Consider the following 22,742-nt stretch of genomic DNA (forward strand, 5'->3'; position numbering starts at 1 on the left):
TATAGCGTTTCGGACTGGCATTACAACACCCACCAAGATCCCCCACAAAGACAATTGAACCTGAACCTGTCCAACGACGAACCCTGCTGACCGACTTCGATGCTGAGCAACTTTGGCTGTGGCTGCATCAACGGTAACAGCGTCGACATTGTTGGCATGACCGCACCCGGCTGTACTGCTGCTCCTCCTTGCTGCTGTTGCTGCTGGAGTTGCATTTGCATCTGCATCATCTGCATCTGCAACTGCATCTGGACTTGCGGTGGTAGGTTGGGATCGACCATCATGGCTGCTGGGTTGATAGCAGAGGCTGGTGGTGGGAGCAAGGCGTACGTCGCGGTGATGGGATCTTGTGAGAGCGCATGGCATCGGAGGCAACGTTTGGCTCGCATGACAGAGACGCGGACGAAGGTGGTGTCGGAGTTGACATCGTTGCCTGCGACGACACCGGGCGGCAAGCGCGAAGCCGCCGACGCAGGAATGACCGTGGTCGGGTGACTTCGCAGAAGGGTAGAAGCGTCGTTGAGGATGCTGTTGTGCGTCACGGCGTGGGAAAGAGATACTTTGCGTACGATGTCGCGACGCTGCTCGACATCGCTTCGCTTGGCGGACATGGCAGAGAGCGCTTTCACCAACGCCGACTCTTTCACATGCGCCCGCTCGTCACTGGCTCGATCGTCCAGCGCACCCTTCTCGTACAACACGCTTCGTTCGTCCAGCACGTCCGACGGCGATACGAACAGCGTCAGCACGTCCACGAGCGCTCCCGACTGCGGATCGACGATCGAGCTGAGCAGCTTTGCTTGAAGACCTGCGGCCGGATCCTGTTCCATCTTGCCCGTGCTGGCGCCTCCTGCTGGGTCCAGCTTGCTGCCGTCGAGCGTAGCCCACCAGAAACGATCCGATTCCCGGCTCTGGTTCGGACCTGACGCGGTGCCGCCTGTGCCACCGATGCTCGAGTCCGCTTCAATCTTGACGAGAAGCTGCGCAAAGTCGGCCAGGTCGATGGATGCATCGCCGACGACACGCTGGAGCGCATCACGAGCCAGCGCCATCTGCTCGCTGACTGCTAGCAAGCGTCCATCCGATGCCAGCCCTGTCGAAGAGGACAGATTCGCCTCGTCTCCCAAAGAGATTCCTGTCGCAGGCGGCAGGTTGTCCTTGTTGGTGGTGCTAGCGACCCACTCCTGGAAGTCGCAGAAGTGCGCCAGAATTTGGAGCACAAGTCGACGCGGCGTAGGCTTGTTGAGCATGCGTACGAAGTCGGACTCGAAGCTGTCCTGAGCGACCGGCTTTGAGGTGTTGTCGGCAGTTCCGGCACCTGCGTCGCCGCCCGAGACCGCCGAGGTCGCCAAGGCGAGCTTGCTGACGTCGTCCAAAAGCGTCAAGAACCACTGCAGCTGTGCCAAGAGAGGCCAAACGCTTTCGAGTTGGTAGTACACACGCTCGCGCGCCTCGTTTGCGACCACGGGCGCAGTGGCTTTTGCAGCAGCGGCGCCGCCTTTCTTCTTGCCGCTTTCTGCTGCTGGCTGTGTTGGGGTCGCAGTGACTTCGGTCTTGACACGAGCAAGGCGCAAGACTTGGAAGCAAAGACCAAGTTCGAGGATGAGTTGCTCGAGGCGCGCTCCAGATTTCGATGAATCCTGGCCGGCTTCCATGGCTGTGCGAATCTTGAGCAGACGAAGCGCTTGATGGAACGGAATCGAATTGGAATCATGGCTCGGACCCTTTTGAGTTGCTCCTTCGATCTTGACCAACACATCTTGCCTCTTGGACTCGGTGATCTTGAGAAGGTCTCCGACTTCAACCAACAGCTTTGCCGCTGACTCTCTCGCAGCGTCCGCGGCGAAGGCTCTGCTGATGTCGCTTGGATCCGTCTTGCGCAGGCACGCCAAGGCGAGGAACTGCGACATACGAAGTTCGTTCACCTTCTTGTCCTCTTCGACCTGCTCTGCGGCCCCGTTCGCATTCCGCAAACTCGATGCAGAAAAGTACGACGGCAGCTTGCTGAGCACGATGCTCTTATTCGATGCTCCCTCGTACGTACTGGAAAGCATCGCGAAGAGTGCCCCATTACTGGACACGACAGGATCGGAAGACCGCGAAAGCGCTTGGACAGGCACCGAAGATGGAGGCCGTTCACCAAAATCGATGCTGTTGAGGTCGACGAAGCCGACATGCTCGGACAGCAGCCCTGATTCACCTCTTGTAGGCATTAAGACCGTGAAGAGCGCAAGGTCAGCCGTGACCAAGCTGGGAGCATCGGCAACCAAAGAGGTGATCAGTTGGTTACTCAAAGTCTTGGACTGAGCAAAGCGAAGCTGCCAATCGAGCCATTTTGGGGCATGACCCGTTTTCCTGCATTCGAGCGAGGCGAAAGCATCGCTGAGCTCGTTTTCAACTTTGGTCAGATCCCAAGTCGCCACATTGGTACGAAGGTTTGAGCTCGTGTCGCCGAGTGCTGCCGAGTCTGCGGTGGTATCGAATGCTTCCACGTAAGCAGAGCATGCGACGAGCCGCAGACCAGCTGACTTGCTGGCATCGTTGTCTCTGCTTGAGCCCGTGCTGCCGACTTCGGCCCAAGCGAGGGTGGTGATGTCGCTGCTGAGGTCGGGTGCCTTAGATCCATCGGATGGACCGTTGTCAGCTGACTCGCTGACTTGGGCGTAATCGGACAGCGACAGAGAGGCTGATTGCAAAGGACGCGTGATCATCGTTACAGTTTCTGCACGTAGGTCAATAGTGATCTCTGTAAGATCGATGAGTGCAGGGCTGCTCGTGTTCCGTCGAGATGCGACAAGAAGGGCAGAGTCGTTTGCAGGCATGCCAATAGCGAGATGAGTGAGGCTTCCGTCCTCGATGTATTCTTGCTCATCGTCAAACGGACGCCCCTCCTCGGATGGATTTGCGGAAAATGGAGACGTGTAAGAGGTGGCGTCTTCGGCGGGGTCACCGCCAAGGTCGGGAGCGGAGTCAAGTGTGATGGGCGACGGCTGAACACTAGGTGTGTAGAGCAAAGAATGGAGCGTGGTGGTGAAAAAAGCTGATTGAGCATGAAGGGGAGAGGCAGCGTCTTCGCTATTTTGACTTGAGTTGGCTGCGGCTACTCGGTCTGTCTTGCGAGAGCACATGAGTGTGACTTGACCGTGATTGCCAAAGAGGACGAGCGCTACATCTTGGTCGGGTCCCGAGTTGTCGGTGGACGCAGAAGCAGAAGCAACGCAGTTCGGGCCGCGTGCAGCGAGCCTGGTGAAGGAGCTGGCGCCGTAGTAACTTGATGGGGAAGATGCGGGGCTGAGCACAATAGGTCGTCGACGATTGAGCCAGACCGCTTGCTTGACGCAGCCAAAGAGTCTGCTAGCGCCGCTTACAGAGCCGCCATCGGATGGTGGCGTTTGACGTGTATCAGTAGGAACAGGTCGGCCTTTATCATCTACCTTGAGAACATTGTCCGACTTGGACGAAGTGGCCCTTTTGCCCGTGCTGGATGTGGAGTCGCATGGAACGGTCTGAACCAGCTTCCAGTCATTGAGCGCGGCCGTGTCAGCACGCGACCAGACGCAGAACACGGCTGGTGGCCGGTCTGCCGGTGTGATGTTTAAGATACTGGTGGATGCATCTTGGGACGCAGCTATTGTTGGATCTGATGCAGACACGTTGCCACTGATCTGGGCTGCTGTCTCTGCGCTGGTCGCAAGTGGCGGGACGGCCAGGTCGTTCGAGCTGGTGGCGGCCTGACCCGATGTGACCTGCGAAGCATTTGGCTGATGATGAGCCTTTGAGGAGCTGTGGTGTGGTGTGAAGTAGGCGCAGAGGTAGAAGCCGCAAGGACTGAAAGAGATCTGTGTGGGGTCGTTATATCGCACAGGCCGGGTTCGTGTAAGAGATGCTGCTATTGCTGCGCCGGCCTGCTGCGAATGCCCAGTCGATGAGCTGAATGTAAAGTGAGCAGAGTCTGGATACAGGCAGCTGGGCTTGACAGGCGATTTGGAAGACGATGCGAGCGGATACTGCACCACCACATGTCCGCTCCGTATTTTGGATGATGTAGAAGACCGTCGTGTGTTGGAGGCGGTAGCTAGAATGTTCTGAGACGACCATGCGATCTGACGTCGATCGGCTTTGCCTGACCTCAGCGTCTCGATACGATCGAGAGCGCTGATGCCGTTCTCGAGGCACTGTGCATGACGGATCGTTTGGCGCTGTTCGGTGGATATTGCCTTGCGTATCGACCTCTTTGTCGAGCTGGTGGACGCATCGCCGGTGCGTTGACGCTTGGCCAGCGATTCAATCGACATGCTGGAGACGAGCTCGGATCGCAGTTGATCCTGCCGTGGATGTCTGTCGATCCTACGAAGTACGGAATGGGTCAAGATTGGTGAGTGAGGTAGCGGAAGGCTGCACGGTCTGGCAAGCTTCCGAAGCGCTAGGACGTCTGTGCAGCAGAATTCCGTCTTCCGGATTTCATTATTTCGAGGGGGCAGATGTGAACCGACAACAACCTGACACGTACTCGAAATTGAGGTCTCAACTGTTGTCAAGTAACCAATGTCGATCAGACCTTGCTGTTGTTCTTCGTCCATGTGTTATCTCCAAAACAAAATTTGCTTTGACAAAGAGTGCTGTGATGCAAGCTACAGTAACTTGAGCTTGCCGACCTTTCCGAACGAGAGCCAATGTGACCAAGGATCGACACCGCGCGGATTTCGAGACGGTTGTCGCGAAGAAGGTGAGGCTTGACAAGACCGAACGAAGAATGTTTCAAGCTCAGCCCAGCAGATCGCGACCCGTGTAGCGCTTTGGCAACGGCACTCTTTGTCAAGCGCCTGGGAAGGCCCAGCCAGCACTGGAGGCATGGAAAGCGTTACCGCACAATAGGGTACTAACCTGCAGTGCAAAACGGTACAACGCCATGCACTGTGCAGCAGATCATGCAGCCGAAACATGCTGATCGCCCCTCTGCCACCAATTGGCTGCCGAGGGCGCCGCATCAACTGGACTGCAACTTGTCAGAGCGAGCAGGACGGGGGCAGCTGGTGAGCTGGCAGCATCGGCATGGTCACCCTGAGCAGCAGCAGCAGCAGCAGCAGCAGCAGCACGGACGCAGCATGCAAGCGAGGTCCAATTTGGATTGGCACGAGAATTTTGGGGACCTCAGAGCCCACTAGGCTCGGTCGGTGGTGCTGCTTGCCGCCGCTTTTCAAAGTACGTTGCATGCTGCCGTTTGCTGGTTGAGCCCAATTTCCGAGGAAAATCGCGTGCATGTGCAGGTCGGTTGCACGCTGTCGCGCCGTTGTCGCAGTGTGGGCGTCTTCTGGAAAGAAGGCAAAAGTGCGCGAAAGGAGAGAGAAATTCCAGGTTGGTCTTAGTGTTGATCTCGGTTGCGTGTGATGTGTACCTGATCAAGGTACTCCAAACTGTAAGCTAAGTTCGATTGTTGTGCCCCTCGTGTCTGTGTTGTGTTATGCTACAACGACGCAGTGCAACATGCGAAGATGGATCACTGCTCCTCTTGTACGAACGGCAGCTCTTGCCAAGGAACAAGTGTATTCAAGTGCCGTGCTGTGGTGTGCTGCATATTGAATTTTGGATGGCTCGGCGACCGAGTCCGCATTGCTCACTTTCGGTTCTTTGACAGCTGACTTGTCGCCGAGGCGCCCTTTCGACGCTTTCCAACAGCTCGGCCCTTCTTGGCTCAACAGAGCTTGTCCTACACTGTTGTCAGATCTCACTTCCCTTCTCTATCCTCCTCACCCTAGCATATCCTCCTCCTCACTCCCCTTCTCATCTCACTCACTGCCTCTCTCCCAGCTTTCAGGTTCTTCCGCCCACCCGTCCTCTCGCGTGTGTAATCGTTGCTCGTCGCCGGCTCGTCGAACTCTGTCACCACACTCGCTTCGGGCACGTCTGCCGCTGCATCTCATCTTCACTCTCTGCGACACCTTCCATAGCTCTTCATCTTTTCGCTTCACGACAGTCGCCCTCTTACACCATCCCACTACGCTCGTTTTCTGTCATTCTTCCCCCAGCATACAGCAATCACCAGTCCATCCTCGCCAGCGACCCGCTTCACAGACTGGTTCTGTAGCCTGCTTCCGTCCTTCATCTTGCTCAATCATCTTCCTCCGTCTCCGTCGACCATTGTCATCGAACCAGCGACATCTTCGCTCCGTTGCATCCTTCCATCCGACAAATTCGACCTTCTTCATCTCCCTACCACCCACCCGCTTTGTGGCTCTTCGCGTCAGACCCACGCATCCGCTGCATCTATCTTCTGCTTGGGCCGCCTCTTGTCTGTCCTGCTCTCCCTCCCTGCATGCGCCCACGTCTGGTTTAGTGTCGCTTTTACCGACAGCCGCTCTGGCCCTCACGCGTTAAGCCTTCCGAATCGCGACACAGTCTCTTGCTCGTCTTGCATTTCAATCGATCGCACTACCCGCTTCCGACCGGGCCCCACTTCATCTGTCGCTTCGAGGACCAGCCTTTCTCGCCCGTATTGTTTGTCCCAGTAAGTCATCAGCGGCCTTTCCAGCCAGCGTATCTTTCTCCCTCTCCTGTCCGCTCCTTCTTGCACATCATCAGTCCCGCACCTCACGGCAGGCCAACTCTGCCTCAATCCTATTCTTGTGGCATCCTTCACCATCGACATCCCCCCGTCCTCTTCCCCGCTCTTCCTCTCTCTCTTCGTGACCACAATCCGCGTGCTCTGCCTCGACGCGGTCATCGTCGATTCTCCGCTTTCTTTACTCACACTCCTTTCTTTCCATTGCTTCCCCTGGTTTCTCTTCCCCCCTATGACGTCTGCCCGTTCCGCACTTGTCCGCATCGTCTCTTGCCTCAACGCATACTTCATTCGCCAATTTTCTCCATCGAAACAGCTTCAGTCGTCGACGGTTCCTCGACAACATGGTCTTCTTTCGACCACCTTTCCAGCTGATGCTGGTCAGCCTCAATTTGGTGCTTCTTCTCGCTCTCCAATCGTCGTCTGCCCTGGCCGACGGCTTGCATCCAAACCACGGCCCTGCTCACGCCGACAATGCCGTCCGACGCCACGCAGCTCGCGCTGGTCGTCTCTCAAAGCGTTTTCCACCCGTCAGCGGCTTGAGTGACGACCGTGCTTCCGCTGCAAAGCGAGATCGACATGCACGCGACCATCACAGATACGGCCTGACACCGGCAGAGATTGCCGATTTGCTCGCCGAACAGCAGATCGAGGACAGCGGTCTCGATGAACCCAGCTTCCACGCTTTCAACGTCACCAATACCACCTCGACGAGCCATCATCACTCCAGGACTCGAACCGCTTCGGACTCGCAGGATCCCACCAGCACAGGATCCATGAGCAGATTCGCCCTGCCCACCTCCAATTCGACGTCACCCTCGCCCACCACGTCGTCTTCGTTAGCCGCTGCGTCCGCCACCTCCAGCAGCCTCCATGCTTCGTCTTCCTCATCGGACGATGGCGGTTCGTCGTCTGCTTCGTCACCCTCGACAACGGCCGATGATGGCTTTCAGAACACATTCTCGAAGCACAGGCACCATTCGCACACGTCATCGAGCGCGGCTCCCGCTGCGCCGACCTCGTCGTCTGGTTCTGACAATATCAGCTCGACCAATTCAACCGGAACCGAGACGAACGAAACCGACAACGGCGATGGCCTCGGTGGCTTGCTCGGTGGTATTCTGGGCGCTCCCTCCGCGTCCTCGTCTGGAGCTAGCCGAAGCGACTCGGCCTTTTCAACGTCATCGTCGAGCGGCAGCAGTAGTGTCAATGGAGGTCTGCTCGGTAACCTCCTGGGCGGCTCATCCACCTCGTCTGCATCGGCAGCACATTCCACGGCTGGCAGTCAAGACGATGCGCCCTCTGCAACTTCGTCTTCAAGTGCTGCCTCTGCCACCAGCTCTTCGGAGGATCCCGACAGCGGCGATGACGACACTCCGCCTTCCTCGAGCAAGCACACTCAATCTACGCAGCCCGACTTTTACAGTTTCACTCCACAGGCCACGCGTTCCTCGTCTCGAACCTCGTCAACGCCCACAGCGTCAGGCCTCTTGCAGGGCCTCTTGCCACAGCTGATTCCTTCGTCTTCGTCGTCCTCGAATGCCGCCACAGCTACACCTTTCCCGACGTCATCGCCGTCCACCTCTGACGGCTCCGGTTCGGGCTCCGACTCTGGTACGACTTCGACAAATGATTCTGCGAGCAGCAGCACCAGCGATGGCAGCGAAGGTGGCTCGGCCACGACCGCATCGACGGCCACGTCGCAAACCACCGCCACCGTGACAACGGGTCCCTCTTCGACGTCCCAGAACACTGGTGCTGTCCCAACCGGCACCGGCTCAGGTGGTGATGCTGACTCCAGTGGATCCGGCTCGGATCCCAGCAGTGTTCAGCCACCATCGTCGTCGGCATCTAGGAGCACGGCTTCCTCCTCGTCCCCTGACGACTCGGGCTCCGCCTCCTCCGCCTCTTCTTCTTCTTCCGCCACCACTAACCCCTACTGGTACGCCAACACGAAATCGCTCAACATGGCGCCCAGCAGCACTTCGTCCGCCGATCAGCCTGCCGAAACAGGAACGCAGAGCACGAGCGACAGCGACAGCGATGCCAGCAGCGGGGCCACCAGTTCCGCCTCGTCGGACGGTGTCGGAACGAGTCCCGCTGCACAGGACCTGCCGACAACGATTGTGCCTTCGGCTGACTCGTACAACCAGCCCGCCAACACCACCTCGATTGGACTGCTGTTCAAACCGGACATGAAGTGGACGTGGGTCATCTCACAGGCCGATCTGACCGCGCAGATCTTTGCCTTTATGCCGGATCTGGTGGGGCAGTCGGCCGGTCTGGAGAGCTCCAAGGTGTCGACGGTCAAGCTGGCTGGCTACTCGACCGAGGCCAACGACACTGCGACGCCTGCTTCGCTGAGCACGGCTAGGACGTTGTACATGGCATACGTACCGTCGTCGAGCGTCGAAGACATCCAGGCCATGATCGCCAACACGTCTTCGCCGTTCTACACCTCGGCAGCTGAAGGAGCGCCGCAGCAGCTGGCGAGCCAAGTGGATCCTACGTTCAACATTTTGAGCGTTGTGGGTCAAGTGGCTGCGGGCGCCAAGCAGAACGCCAAGGCGAGCAGTGGTACGAGCAAGGACGATTCGACAACGCGCAACAGTCTGATCGGCGTTGGTTGCGGATTGGCCGGATGCTTTGCTCTGGTCGCTGGTGGAATGCTGTATCGCAAGCAGCGCAAGAACAAGGAGGCAGATGGCGCTGATGGGAACGCTGGTGGTGTTTCTCGCGCGCACACCATTCGCTCTTTCCACGGTGGCTTGCGCGAGACGTGGGCTCCTGAAGCGATGGATCAGCATCTTGCCTTTGACACGGCGGGCGAGATGCAGCAGGTGTGGTCGCCTCAAGGCATCGGTATGGCGATGGGTCACCCTGAGCAGGCGGCTGCCTATCCGCACGAGGATGGGTTCGGCGGCTACGTCGTACCTGATCCGTTCCACGATGCTGCGGGAGTAGGTGCAGGTGCAGCTGGTGGCTACGTCAACATGAATCGCTCGAGCCGTATGACGGAGCGATCGGCGTACTCGGATCTGAGCCAGATGACCGAAGCGCAGCGGATCCAGTACGATTACGAATCTTCGCGTCGATCGTTCCAGTCGACGTCGGATCACTCGGGCTCGCAGGGTGCGCACAGCGAGCACAGCATGCACAGCGGCAACTCGGCGGGTATGCTGTCAACGTATCAGGAAGACTACCGCGTTCCTCGACAGCACACGACGAACCATGCGTTTGGCGAGCGATCCAACAACACGAGATCTCGTCGTCGTGGTAGCGTAGCCAGCTCGACCATTGGTCGTCCCGAGATGATGAGCAACTCGGTCTTGCTCTGAGTCTCGCCTATCTTTCGTCTTCCTTCTTCTCGTACACACTTTCTTTCTTTCTTTCTTTGCTTGCTATTGATCGTAACGGAAAAAACTTTCTTGTTCATGGATGTCGGTCTGGATACCGAACCTCTTTCTTCGTTCTCTGTCGCAGCCATGTCTTTGGCTGTTGATCTTGTCTTTGTCAAAACACACTCTTTTCTTCGTCATGCTTGCTGCCGCGTGTGAATGTGATCTGTGCGTGATCTTGCGTCGGAATGGCACTGGACCGGGTTTGCAAAACTGATCTCGAAATCACACATTGGCGCTGAGCTTCACAGCGTTCTGTCAAACGACCTCAATCTGCACAATACATAGTGGCAACGACGGCATGAAAGTAGAGTGATTTTTTGAGTTGCTCTTCTACATTCCCCCCTCATTCTTTCTGGAACAACAACGACAATCCCATGATTCCCAACAACAAATACTTCAGCTTGGGATAATCGTTCAACGCGATCGTCACGTACCCCACGTATGGCATGTACCCTTTCACCTTCCCGACCATGTTGCTCCTTCTCATCCATCTAGCACCGTTATACAAAGCGATATCGTCACTATCATTATTATCACCTTTTGTCAAGATCAACTGTTCCCCGTCCTCCGCGTTGTGAGTTTCGATGATACGGTGGACGATGGGAATGTCTGCACCGGGGACCTTGTATACAGGGATGTCACCGACCTTCAATGGACCAGATGGCATTGTGAGAAAGAGCAGATCGCCTCGATAGAATGCGGGTTCCATGGAACCGGAGAGGACGACGACGACGGGTGATTCGGTATCGGTGAGTACCGAGAGTCCCTTCCACATGGCTAGAGCGGTGGATACGACAGAGACAAAGTTGAGGATTTGGAAGAGGATCGACCGGACACCTTGACGGCGTAAGGAGGCGAGTTCTTCGGCAAACATGATGGGCTGCGATAGGTGCAGTTGGGGGATGGGCGTAGCAAAGGAGGTCGAAACGACCGCGTCTCCCGAAGGTGATGGAGGCGCAAAGATACTGAGCGCGCTGTTGGCGTTGCTGTGATAATGATGGGAATAGGCAGCGGGGAGTGGGTGAAGCGAAGGAGAAGGACAAGTGTCGTGTCACTTTGCCATTTCCAACGTGTCACTTTCCTCGCGCACAGACGCCCCATCTCGGATCAGCCGATACCGTTACTTGGGATCGGGATGCGGAGAAATTCCGAAAGCGTTGTGCTGCTGCGTATTAGCGTGCATTCGAGCCAGCCGCGGAGCAGGGTGGAAACGCGCCGTGCTGTTGTTCTTTTCAAGCGAGCCGGTCCGAAAGCCTGAACCCTGAATCGTTGAATTCTGATGCGCAGCAGCCTGTTGTTCTTCTCCTTCTCCCTCTCACAACCGCATCATGTACATATACCTATCTCCCTACTGTGCACAGTATCGCTCCATGCCAATCATCACTCGTCGCTCATAGCTGCTACAAGCTCTGCGCCTCAACACACATTGCTATCTTCCTGTCGTTGTGCAACGACTGCACTGTACCCGAGCCATGGACGATGAAGTAGACTTCTTCACTCGCAAACCTTTGCCGGGCAGGTCGAAACTCAAATCGAAAGCACGACCTCTGGCGAAGGTAGCGAGCACCTCTAGCGTCAAGCTCACCACAATCTCCAACGATTTCATCGCACACCCTGCATCCTCTGCGTCTCCAACTGTAGTCTCGAGCTCGCAGTCGGCAACCACAGCACCACTACACATCGATAACTCGGACGATGAGGGCACCACTATAACGATCATGGACACGATGGAGGAGGACGATGATGACGACGAGCAAACCATCATGTACAGCAGCGACGTGGATATTGCTAGCGACGACAGCCATGCCTCGGAGAAACGCAGGGCGAAGCGGCGCAAAAAGAAGCATGTCAAAACGCTTCCCGCCTGGGCTTCGCAAGGCGTCTTTCGTCGACCGTCCCAGGATCCTTCATCGTCATTGTCAGATCCCTCCTCCTTCGATGTTCGTTCTGACCTGACCGGCGACGATGTCAAATCAACCCAGGCGACTTCTTCGGGCAAAATGGCTTCGAATGCAACCCCGCAGAAGGACAAGGCCAAATCCAATGGCAGGCAAAGGGGCGTCAGCCTCACACCTCCTCCCGCCCCTTCACCCGAGAAGCTAAAGATGGCGCGAGAGCTTGTCAACACGACCATCGCCAAGAAGTTTGGCAATCCAAATCCCTCCGCCGCAACAGCTTCAAGTTCAGCCGCTCTATCCTCGAGCAACGATTCGTCCTCACGCCGAGTTACGAGAAGTACACGCAGCTCTGCCACCCCGGCGTTCGGACAGGATGTCCCTTCCAACAACTCGTCAACGCTGTCACCCGGCTCATCAAAGCATGTCGATGAGGACGACGTAGACACGAACGGCAGCATCCATTGGGATCCCGACCTGGCCCGCTTGATGCGCGGAGAGAATGCCAAGCACATTCGAGAACAAGCCAGGCGCGAACAGCAGGAGCGCGATGAGAGACGCAAACAGCGAGAGCAGGAGCGACAACGTCAGCAGCCAGCGTCATCACAGCGCTCGACGCAATCCAGCAGCAGAACACAGTCAGCTCCACAGCTACCAACGACGACGGCGAGGCCGGCTGCGAACGGCGTGGACGGCAGCGATGACGAGGTGCAATTCGTACCGAGGCCACCCAGAAGGCTCAGCTCTTCCCCACGACGCACACGGTCATCCACTACGACAGCCAGCACTTCCAATGTCGACGCCATCGTGATTCAGGACTCGGACGACGAAGAGCCAACGCCGACCAAGCCCAACGGCACCTCCTTTAGCGCTGCTGCTGGTGCTGCTCGTGACTCCCCATCTCCATCACCCTCCGCACCTCCCGCCGGCGAGACCCTCTCACTGACACTGCAATCCAAACTCGGCTCTATGCCCGTCACCGTGACACCAACAACGCTCCTCTCGCGCATCATCTCGCACTTCCACTCGACCAAACTCAGCACGAGCAACGTCCCGCCCACCGCTGTCAAGATCACATTCGACGGGTTCGCATATAAGCCCACGCAGACGGTGCAAGACATGGACGTGGAAGATGGGGATCAGGTCGAATTGACGTGGACATGAAAGTGTATTATAGGATATGAACGAAGCTACTTGTACAAACTACTGCGAGGGGTGGTGAGGAGATTTAGATGATGATCCGGCCTTCGGGGTCGCACTTGACGAGACCGAAGCAGCACTCGTCTTCCTTGAGTCCGTCGAGCTTGACTTGCTCGGTACTGGCTGCGACTGCTGCGGCTGGTGTTGCGTCGGCGGCGGTGGTGGTGGTGGAGGTACGCATGTCGAAGGACACGCCGAGTGGTGGGGGACCGGACCACGATTCGGAAGCTGCGCGATGGTCGATCGTTTCCGGTGGTGTTGGCGGTTTAGGCTGAGGGATGCATGATTTGCCGCTGTTGGTGGGGGGACAGCATTTGGTTTCGCCCTGAGAAGCGGTCGGTCTGCACGGTTGAACCTTCGACGCTGCTTGTGCCGGTGATGGAGCGGGGTAGGAGCCGTTCCTGGGACTGTCTCTCTCACGCGGTGATCCGCCAATGCGCATCCGTGGAGAAGCCGCTGCTGCAAAGTCGTACGATTGACCCGGTGAACTGTATTCTTCGCCCAGCCTTCTTGCTCCCATTACTGATCTTGTGTGTTGATCGGGTTGGGCTGGAATGTGTACCGGTGGTGAATGAGTCCAACCGTTGGTGTGCGCTGGAGGAGGATGATGCGATCTGGACATGGCGGCCGGAGAATCGGATGCTGACGAATTGCCGGTCGACCAATGCTGTCTCGCAGCGGGTGCGGGTGACATTGGATGTGACGGTAATCTGGATCCACCGCCACTACCATTATGTCTTGCTCCGTTTGTACCGGCTGATGGTAGTGGTGGTGGTATGGAACGACGATAGTACTCATCTATAGCGCTCGGGCTGTGAATCGAGTACCTCGGACTGAATCCGCCTGCTGGTGCCGCGGCTGCTGGTGGAGTAGATGCAAGCACCGATGGACTCGGAGTGTTGTGCCAGCTCGAACCACCGTTTCTTCTTGAAGGACCGGCGACTGATTGGTGATCTGCTGGGATGAAGTATTGCTCTGTCATGTGAACGCCGTTGGTTTCTGAAGGATCGGATCGCATGCGTTTGGATCTATGTTCTACCATCGTTCCATCCATCGACGCGGGTACAGGGATCCCATGATTCGCAAGTACACCTTGGAGCGCCTTGACAGTCTGAGCTAGCTCCAGCGTGCGTGCCTCCCACTGCGCCGCTGCATGTTGCAGCCTTCGATTCTCCTGTCTCAGCCTGGCACAAGAAGCACACCTTTCCTCTTCCTGCTCTTCCGCCTTCACCGCCGCCACCGAGCTGTCGAGCGGAGAGGAACTTTGCTTGACCCGCGTGGCAGCAGGAGATCGCGGTGCTAGGTTCAGCAGTTTTCTGAGGTGCGAATTCTCATCCTCGAGGAGTTGAACGCTGTGCTCGAGTGTAGCGAGGTGTTGAGCTTTGCGCTGTCGAAAGGCGCGCTGGGTTTGAAGTGCACGAGTGGGTTCTAGTGCCAGGTTAGGTCTGCGACCACGACCCATGGTTGACGTGCGCGCGCGGGGGGTAGAACACCGCGTGGAGTCGACAGAGTGTGTGTGTTGACAGTGATCGTCGGCGTTACACCATCTGGAGTGATGTGTATATTGGGTTGTCGTCGTTCCCGGATGATGGATGCACAGAAACAAAATTAATGAACGCTCAGCAGCCTTCGGCAAAGTAGACACTGCGTCTCTCGGTTAACCGGAACTAAAGAATAATTATGAAGGATCCGCCTCAGATTGGAAACGGAGCGGCAAGGCACGGCTTTGCAAAATCATCTCTCTTACGCTCGCGCTCTCTCTCTCCCTCGTGCCCTATCCGAAAATTCAGTTTTTTTAAGGGTGTGCTGCTGTTGTGCGACCCACGGAAACGTGCGGTGGGTGGCTGCAACGTGGGGGCCCGAGTCATCGTCGCTACCGATGAGCATCCGAAGGTTCTGACGTTGCAGGAGCTAGCTGGAGTGGTACCGATGCTCGATGATCTACGATGCAAAGTGCAGTGTCGGAGATTCTTAAGACCTTGAATGCGTTGCAACATCCGCGGACCCACTGTTCTTGGTACGCTCTGCGTGGTGCAACTCGTTTGCTACGACGCCCAGCAGAGACACCTTCGACCATCATGCTAAGCGACGATCCCGATGAGCGAGAGCAGGGTACAGCAGCTGAGCTGTCCTCGGGTTTGAACACCTGCATTCCTGACACCCCGCGTACAGCAGTATCGAGAGGATTGATTGTTCAACGAACGATGAAGCGTGTCGGATCGGACCCCGAAGCAGACAAGCGCGGCATGCGGCGGAACGGTCCAGACCCCGTTAACGTTTTTTTTGAGTTTCCCTTTTCGGAGCCATTCCGCTTTTGAGATCCATTTCCCGATTTTTTGCGCGCCAGATTCGAGAGCGAAGCGCTTGGAGCGCGTGCGTGTGGGTGGGTGTGGTCCATGCGTGTGACCGACCGAAATGGCGCCAATTCGCACAGAGTTGCTGTTTCCCCCTCCTTTGCGTCTTGGAGTTTTCTGTGTCTCTCCTCTCGCTTAGCAGGAGTGTGCCTTCCCATCGTGAAATCGGGACACAACTCGTCATTGTTCCTTCTCTCATCGCTTCCACGCACACACCGCGACTACATAAGGGCGGCTCATCGACACAGTTCAGCTTGCATCCACGCTCTGATAGCAGCACACCCCAGAGCCGCATTCTCGGCCCATTGGTCTACTTCTCGATATAAACGTGACTACAGTTACCCTCGGATCGCTCGTTCAGGTGCACGTCCTCTCTCCCTTCCACGCACTCCCTCAAAGAAAGCAGGCCTAGGCATACTTCAAATAATCTCGTCTGTCACGAGGCCAGGTCTGGGATCTACCACCATCTGCATACACCCCTCCATCGATCAACGCGGTTGCTGTCATTCCGTTCGACTTCCAGTGTCCAACCACTTGGTTTAGCAAACCCCTAAACAAGCTTTCACTGCGACATCTGCACCGCAGCAGCTTTTTCAGCTAACGTCCACCGCACACTTCCATCAGACCATGTCTTGGAAACTAGGAAAGAGTAAGTGCCACATCTCCCAACGCTCCTGCGACACCGTCACGATCCTATCTGACTCGCCACTGTCCACCCACCCCCTTGCATCCGACCCTCGCCAGAATTCAAGGAAGGCGCAAACCTCGGCGCTCGTACGCCTCTCGACCGTTCCGCCACGCCCACGCCGGGCAATCCAGGCACCGACGCCAGTGCTTCTTCCTCCTCCTCTTCCTCCTCCCACTTGCTCGCCTCGTCCGATGGCGCTCCCATCCCACGCTCTGGTCTCTTGACCATCCGCGTCATTGATGCTCGTGGACTCTCGCTCCCACCCGGCATGCAGACGCCCGCTGCCGTCGCACGAGCGCTGGCACACCACAACCCCAACGCCTCGTCGCTCGCACAGTCCTTCGGAGGCGCACACCGCGAAAACAGGCAGAGCATGCAGCGCAAACAGTGTTGGTGGCTCCCTTACCTCGTGCTCGAGTTCGACAAGAACGAGATCCTCATCGACGCCATCGGTGGTGACATCCAGGGCCCTACGTGGATGTTCCGCGCCCACTTTGACGTCTCGCGTATCTCGGAGATCAGCTTGCAGACCTACCTCAGGTCAGGAGACGGTCACACACACCAGCCCGAGGCTAGCCGCGATGGTCAGGGAGACGACGTAATGGGCGTCAGCGATATTTACTTGGGAGGTGTCAAGTTTGTGCCTGATTTCGAGAACCAGAGGACGTCGGATGCGTGGTATCCGGTGGCAGGTGGCAACGGTCAGATCCACGTCCAGGTCTCGTACAGGAGCGATTCGCGGAGCTCACTCAACATCGACGCCTTCGAACTGCTCAAGGTCATCGGCAAGGGCAGCTTCGGCAAAGTCATGCAGGTGCGCAAACGCGACACTTCGCGAATCTACGCGCTCAAGACCATCCGCAAAGCTCACATTGTTTCGCGATCCGAGGTGACGCATACGTTGGCCGAACGAACCGTGCTCGCCCAGGTCAACAACCCGTTCATCGTCCCGCTCAAGTTCTCCTTCCAGAGTCCCGATAAGCTGTACCTCGTGCTGGCGTTCATCAACGGCGGTGAGCTCTTCCACCACCTTCAGCGCGAAGGGCGGTTCAACGAGGAGCGATCTCGGTTCTACGCCGCCGAGCTGCTGTGCGCGCTGGAGCATCTGCACGGCTTCAACGTCGTCTACCGTGATCTGAAGCCCGAGAACATCCTGTTGGATTACACGGGTCACATTGCGTTGTGCGATTTCGGTCTCTGCAAGCTCAACATGGGTGATCAGGAGACCACGAATACGTTCTGCGGTACGCCCGAGTATCTTTCGCCGGAACTGTTGTTGGGGCAGGGGTATACCAAGGCGGTGGATTGGTGGACGCTCGGTGTGCTGTTGTACGAGATGCTGACCGGACTGCCGCCGTTCTACTCGGAGGATGTGAACGAGATGTACCGCAAGATCCTGCAGGATCCGTTGCGGTTCGGCGACGAAGTATCTCCCGACGCGAGACACCTTTTGACGCTGCTGTTGAATCGGGATCCTAGTCAGAGGTTGGGTTCGGGTTCGAGTGGAGCGGCGGACATCAAGGCTCATCCGTTCTTTGCGAAGCACGTGGATTGGAAGTTGCTGCTGGCCAAGAAGATCCCGCCGCCGTTCAAGCCGAGCGTGGCGTCGGCGATCGACACGAGCAACTTTGACCCCGAGTTTACCAACGAGCCGCCGATGGATAGCGTGGTGGATGATAGTCATATGCTGAGCGCGACGGTGCAGGAGCAGTTTGTCGGGTTCAGTTATAATGCGCCGAATGCGTTGGGTGCGGGGGAGAGTTTGAGGGATTGAAGCGGAGGGAAAGGTAATGGATGTTGATCTCAGTTGACAGAGGTGTTGATTGTGTGAAGTTTGTGTGTGTGAGAGGAAGAGCTTGATGAGGAGTGTGTTGAGGGTGTGGTTGAGGAGGAAGAGGTATTCGGAATTCGGGATGAGGTTTCTCCACTTGAAGCGCGGCGAGCAACTTTTTTTTTTCTGGTTCTCAGACCCTGCTTTACCGTTCACCACGATCAACAGCATCTACTTCGCCTGCTGTTGGGCGCTGCACCACCAGTATGTCGTCTTCACTTGCAGCCGAATCATCGACATCCACTATCCCGACCGCACCCGCATCCGCATCTGCGATGGACCTCGCGCAATCAACCATCACCACCCTCACCACCCGTTTCCCCGACAAAGTCCAAATTCACCTCCACCCAGCCTCCAGCCTACCAGCTTCACTCGACTTGTCCCCGTCAGACCCGCTGCTACCAGTTGCGTTGATATGGACGGTGCCGAGTCTTCGGCTGCTACGATCGTACGGGTTGGTGGGGAGTTTTACGGGGACGTTGGCGCAGTTTCCGCAGCAGAACTTGTTCTTGGGTTTACCGATTCAACTGCTGCCTGAAGAAGTGGGGGTTTTGCTGCGACGTGGGAAGGCGGTGGTTGTGGATGAAGTGGAGAGTTATAGGAGTAGTATTGGGGAGGAGAGGCGAGAATGGGAGGAGAAAGTGGAGTGGGATAGGAGGAGTCAACAGATGGAGGCGTGGAGGGAGAGACAGGCGTTACGCTCGAAACATTCTTCCACCACTACCAGCGCCACCACTCCAACCACGTCAGAGCTGGATACACTGCCTTGGCACTACACCATACCCACCACCTCGAGCTCGCTTCCCTGGTACACACCGAAAACATACACTACCCTTTCCTCCATCCAGCACGTTTTTCCCTACCCCGGCACCCGAGCACAGATCGAATCCCTCGCCCTGTTCGAGCATCTTCTGGAGAAAGGCTACTGGTGCATGAACGGGTTACGCTTCGGCGGAAACTTTGCCGTTTACCCGGGTGATCCGCTGAGGTACCATTCGCACTTTACAGCACAGCTCGTCAGCAAAACCGAGCCGATGAGCTTGACGAGTTTGGTCGCGAGCGGAAGGTTAGGTACGAGCGTTAAAAAGACGCACGTACTGTGCTGTGTAGACGAGGTTGAGCGGGGGTTGGAGGAGGAGTTGAGAAGGAGAGAAGTGGAAAAGGTGGGGGAGGGAAAGGGGTTGGAGTGTGTCAAGGATGGAAGGTTTGATACCGCCGACACGCAGGGTGGGAGGGAGAAGGGGATGGGGAGAAGGTTGGCGACGTTCGACGTGTTCAGCTTGGCTTGGGCTGGGTTTGGTACCTAGACATTGGCATCACACACTGGGTCACCGTTAACACGAGCATCCAAAGGGTTTTCCTTGAGAAGCAAAGACTAAAATTTCAGAGCACCGAAAAGTGGCATTCGTGTGTGTGTGAATGAAAGAAGATAATCCGTGACGATCTTTCTCCTCTTCAGGTGATGACCGTAGGCTCGGACCTTCCGGTAAACTCCTTCAGCTTGGACACCAACAACGCCTGCTCGATCAATGGCTTCAGCCCGACCTGCGCGTCCGCCCCGTACTCTGCCTCGTCGTTCGAGTACTTCTCCACGTACAACCTGATCGTCGCACCCGCACTGCCCGTACCGCTCAACCTGAAGATAATCCTCGAGCCATCGACGAACTTGATGTACAAGCCCTGGTTCTTGCTGACGCTTCCATCGATGGGGTCGGTGTAGCTGAAATCGCCGGACTCGGCCACCTCGAACTCGCCCAGCTTGGTGCCCTTGAAGCTGGCGCTCTCGAACTGCGAACGCAGGTGGGCCATGAGCTTGTTGGCGCCGTCGGAGTCGACTTCCTCGTAATCGTAGCGGGAGAAGAAGTTGCGTCCGTACTGCTTGTAGAAGGCGAGCAGGACGTCCGAGACAGAGGTGCCGGGCTTCTCCTTGTTGGCAGCGGCGAGGATCGAGAGCCAGGCGACGACGGCCCAGAGACCGTCTTTTTCGCGGATGTGGTCCGAACCGGTGCCGAACGACTCTTCACCGCAGATGCTGAGTCGGCCGGCGTCCATGAGGTTACCGAAGAACTTCCAGCCGGTGGGGACCTCGAAGCATTCGTAGCCGTTCTTGGCGGCGACGCGGTCGATGGCGCCCGAGGTGGGCATGGAACGAGCGAGACCCTTGATGCCAGACTTGAAGTAAGGGATTGCCTTTTGCGCCCAGTCGGCGATGATGGCGACGGAGTCCGAAGGGTTGACAAACGCGCCCTTGCCGATGATCATGTTGCGGTCACCGTCACCGTCGGAAGCGGCACCGAAGGAGATGTTTTCCTTTTCAACGGCGTCGACGAGCGACTTGGCGTAGGTCAAGTTGGGGTCAGGGTGTCCACCTCCAAAGTCCTCCGAGGGAACACAGTTCTGGATGCTCGATTCGGGAAGCCCGAACTGCTCGACGAACAGCGCGCGGCCGTAGGGACCGGTGACACCGTGCAGGGCATCGAATCGGACGGTGAATCCAGAAGACTGGAGGAAGTCCTTGATGAGCGCAAAGTCAAAGATCTGCGACAAGTATTCGACGTAGTCCTTGACGTTGTCGATGATCTGGATCTTGAGATTACCAAACGTCGTCTCGCCGATCTTGGAGAGGTCGACCTCGGGACCCTCAACGATCTTGTACTCGGAAATGGTCTTGGTGATGTCAAAGATCTTGTTGGTGACGGATTCGGGAGCGGGACCACCGTTTTCCATGTTGTACTTGAGACCGAAATCGTTGTCGGGTCCACCAGGGTTGTGCGAAGCGGTGAGCAAGATGCCACCGGTAGCCTTGTAGGAGCGGATGACGTGGGAGGCGGCGGGGGTGGAGAGGATGCCGTCCTGGCCGATGATGAGCTTCGAGACACCATTACCGGCGGCGAGGCGGATGATGGCCTGGATGGCGGGCTTGGAGAAGTAGCGACCGTCACCGCCGACGACGAGCGTCGAGTTGGCGGCGCCGGTGGGGATGGCCGAAAGGATGGCCTGGACAAAGTTCTCGGTGTAGTGCTGCTGGGAGAAGACCTTGACGCGCTTTCGAAGACCCGATGTGCCGGGCTTCTGGCCCTCGAAGGGCTTTGTCTGAACCGTGACCACGGACATGATGCGATGAACGATGATGAGGGTGGTGCGTAAGGGGAATGTTGGAAGACGGAAGGTAAGAAGAAAGGAAGATCCAACACTCAACAAGAAGCACAGGGGCCAGGACAGAAGTGCAGCTGTGCGACCCACGAACGTCTGTGCGCAGAGCAGGTCCACGCCAAATTGACACGGGAGGCCTAGAATGTCTAAAAGACGGAAGCGTCTGCCAAATTCCAAAAACGAGGCGTTCGCCACATACTCATCGGGATCGACGCCCCATCGGTCACCTCGCCGGTCTCTTTTGGCCCCAGGCCTGAATCGATTCTGAGCGTGGCTGCACGTTGGGGCAATTTCGAACTTTGCGGGAGGCCATATCTCGGACCGCCGTTTCGACTGCGAAAGTGAGCCTTTTTTTGCGAATTGTCACCTCAGAGATTGCTAACATTTTCCTTGGAAATAGCTGTCTGATTTGGGCCTACACGTGATGAGGTCGCGCGTGCGATTGCAGAGCGCAGGGACGTGAGTTTTGAGACCCTGTCGAAAGAAACTCATATGCAGCTGAGCCCTCTCCGCTCCTTGAAGGGCTGCACGCATCATCACAGGACTGGGCAGAACTGACCAAATGGCTGTCCGGTGCAAATCGTCGATCGTTGATGCTCTGCTCTGTACTCAAAACTGCCACTCCACCCAGCTCTGATGCGACTACTCCCAATACTCTCTGATAACAGCTTGTGCTCTGCTCACTGTCTTCGTTCTGCCTTTTTTCACGCCTTGTTTTTGAGACCGAATTTTCAGGCCAAGCAGTTTAGTTTTGTCTTTTTGTGGAAACTGTTTTTGGGGACATGCAGCAGTCATCATCTGAAACAGACGTCGGAACTAGAAAATAAAGTCGGGCAGGCCCTGCACATTTCTGAGCCGCAGCCTGCAGTCCAACACCTGCAGGTAAAATGCACTTCTGCGCTGCACTGTGCGTGTTTATCGGTTGCATTCGCCTCCACTCGTCTGCCATGGTCATCCGATATCTGACACTGGTTGCTGAGCCTACCTATCGGCTTGTTCCCGATGAGAGAGAACGATTCTTCAAGTGCAAAGGTGCGAGCTGATTGTCCGTCCAGCCTGGTAATAGAAGGTTGGCTGGGTGAGAGGCGGTGTGATGCGAGTGGAAACGTCTGAACGTGTGTGCGCAACAACCCTGATCGTGTCGGCGCTCTGAACCGGAGAATGCCTTCCGCTCCAGACGGCCGTGTCGGAACCTGCGATGAGCGACGAAACCGCATGGGTATCTAGAAATGCTTCGGTCATCAGCAAGCAACAGGGCGAGGCCCAGCGTGCTTCCTCACACCCTGTCTGGTCAACAGCAAGAGGATCTTGAAGGAAAAGAAAAAATAGCTGCGACAAGCTGCGTCTTTCATGCAAGGCTAATCTGTGGCCCCACACCTGAGTTACGCTCTCTCGATTGACGGGCCATATCGACATCTTCTGCCATCCCATCTTCCCCTTTGTCCTCTCACCATCTCCATCCGCCAAGCAATCCGTCTGCTTTCCTCAGCGCATGCCTCTTGAATTGCAGTCCACCTCGATCATGCCAGCCTCTAGACTCTAGTCATCCATCCGCCTTGGAAACCTCACCCGCATCTCGCACAGAGACTCTCTCGGCAAAAAGTTTCGCTTGTGTCTCCTTCCGGCAACATCAGTACTTCGAGGCCTGCTCACAACTGTCT

General features: G+C 56.7%; 10 protein-coding genes across 10 annotated transcripts; 4 read left to right on the top strand and 6 right to left on the bottom strand.

Annotated features, from left to right (window-relative positions):
* Nucleotides 1–20: 20 nt before the first annotated feature.
* PHSY_000872 (hypothetical protein) lies at nt 21–4,580 on the bottom strand (the record flags this gene model as incomplete). The annotated part of the gene is made up of 1 exon (XM_012331504.1): nt 21–4,580. The coding sequence occupies one exon, from the start codon at nt 4,578–4,580 to the stop codon at nt 21–23; it is 4,560 nt and encodes a 1,519-aa protein (XP_012186894.1).
* A 426-nt stretch (nt 4,581–5,006) lies between these two features.
* Nucleotides 5,007–5,213, bottom strand: PHSY_000873 (hypothetical protein; the record flags this gene model as incomplete). Its single annotated transcript, XM_012331505.1, has 1 exon — nt 5,007–5,213. One exon carries the CDS (start codon nt 5,211–5,213, stop codon nt 5,007–5,009), a length of 207 nt encoding a protein of 68 aa, XP_012186895.1.
* A 1,151-nt stretch (nt 5,214–6,364) lies between these two features.
* Nucleotides 6,365–6,823, bottom strand: PHSY_000874 (hypothetical protein; the record flags this gene model as incomplete). Its single annotated transcript, XM_012331506.1, has 1 exon — nt 6,365–6,823. The coding sequence occupies one exon, from the start codon at nt 6,821–6,823 to the stop codon at nt 6,365–6,367; it is 459 nt and encodes a 152-aa protein (XP_012186896.1).
* Nucleotides 6,824–6,903: 80 nt separating this feature from the next.
* On the top strand, nt 6,904–9,897 carry PHSY_000875 (hypothetical protein; the record flags this gene model as incomplete). Its single annotated transcript, XM_012331507.1, has 1 exon — nt 6,904–9,897. One exon carries the CDS (start codon nt 6,904–6,906, stop codon nt 9,895–9,897), a length of 2,994 nt encoding a protein of 997 aa, XP_012186897.1.
* Nucleotides 9,898–9,960: 63 nt separating this feature from the next.
* Nucleotides 9,961–11,143, bottom strand: PHSY_000876 (hypothetical protein; the record flags this gene model as incomplete). The annotated part of the gene is made up of 3 exons (XM_012331508.1): nt 9,961–10,151; nt 10,498–10,946; nt 11,085–11,143. The coding sequence occupies 3 exons, from the start codon at nt 11,141–11,143 to the stop codon at nt 9,961–9,963; spliced, it is 699 nt and encodes a 232-aa protein (XP_012186898.1).
* A 289-nt stretch (nt 11,144–11,432) lies between these two features.
* Nucleotides 11,433–13,019, top strand: PHSY_000877 (epsin-1; the record flags this gene model as incomplete). Its single annotated transcript, XM_012331509.1, has 1 exon — nt 11,433–13,019. One exon carries the CDS (start codon nt 11,433–11,435, stop codon nt 13,017–13,019), a length of 1,587 nt encoding a protein of 528 aa, XP_012186899.1.
* Nucleotides 13,020–13,083: 64 nt separating this feature from the next.
* PHSY_000878 (hypothetical protein) lies at nt 13,084–14,517 on the bottom strand (the record flags this gene model as incomplete). The annotated part of the gene is made up of 1 exon (XM_012331510.1): nt 13,084–14,517. One exon carries the CDS (start codon nt 14,515–14,517, stop codon nt 13,084–13,086), a length of 1,434 nt encoding a protein of 477 aa, XP_012186900.1.
* Nucleotides 14,518–15,001: 484 nt separating this feature from the next.
* Nucleotides 15,002–15,373, top strand: PHSY_000879 (hypothetical protein; the record flags this gene model as incomplete). Its single annotated transcript, XM_012331511.1, has 1 exon — nt 15,002–15,373. One exon carries the CDS (start codon nt 15,002–15,004, stop codon nt 15,371–15,373), a length of 372 nt encoding a protein of 123 aa, XP_012186901.1.
* A 992-nt stretch (nt 15,374–16,365) lies between these two features.
* On the top strand, nt 16,366–18,466 carry PHSY_000880 (AGC/Akt protein kinase; the record flags this gene model as incomplete). Its single annotated transcript, XM_012331512.1, has 2 exons — nt 16,366–17,845; nt 18,066–18,466. 2 exons carry the CDS (start codon nt 16,366–16,368, stop codon nt 18,464–18,466), a joined length of 1,881 nt encoding a protein of 626 aa, XP_012186902.1.
* A 917-nt stretch (nt 18,467–19,383) lies between these two features.
* Nucleotides 19,384–22,512, bottom strand: PHSY_000881 (phosphoglucomutase; the record flags this gene model as incomplete). Its single annotated transcript, XM_012331513.1, has 2 exons — nt 19,384–21,414; nt 22,459–22,512. 2 exons carry the CDS (start codon nt 22,510–22,512, stop codon nt 19,384–19,386), a joined length of 2,085 nt encoding a protein of 694 aa, XP_012186903.1.
* Between the last annotated feature and the right edge of the window lie 230 nt (nt 22,513–22,742).

This window comes from Pseudozyma hubeiensis (genome assembly GCF_000403515.1).
Source record: "Pseudozyma hubeiensis SY62 DNA, scaffold: PHS12, whole genome shotgun sequence".
Lineage (NCBI taxonomy): Eukaryota > Fungi > Basidiomycota > Ustilaginomycetes > Ustilaginales > Ustilaginaceae > Pseudozyma > Pseudozyma hubeiensis.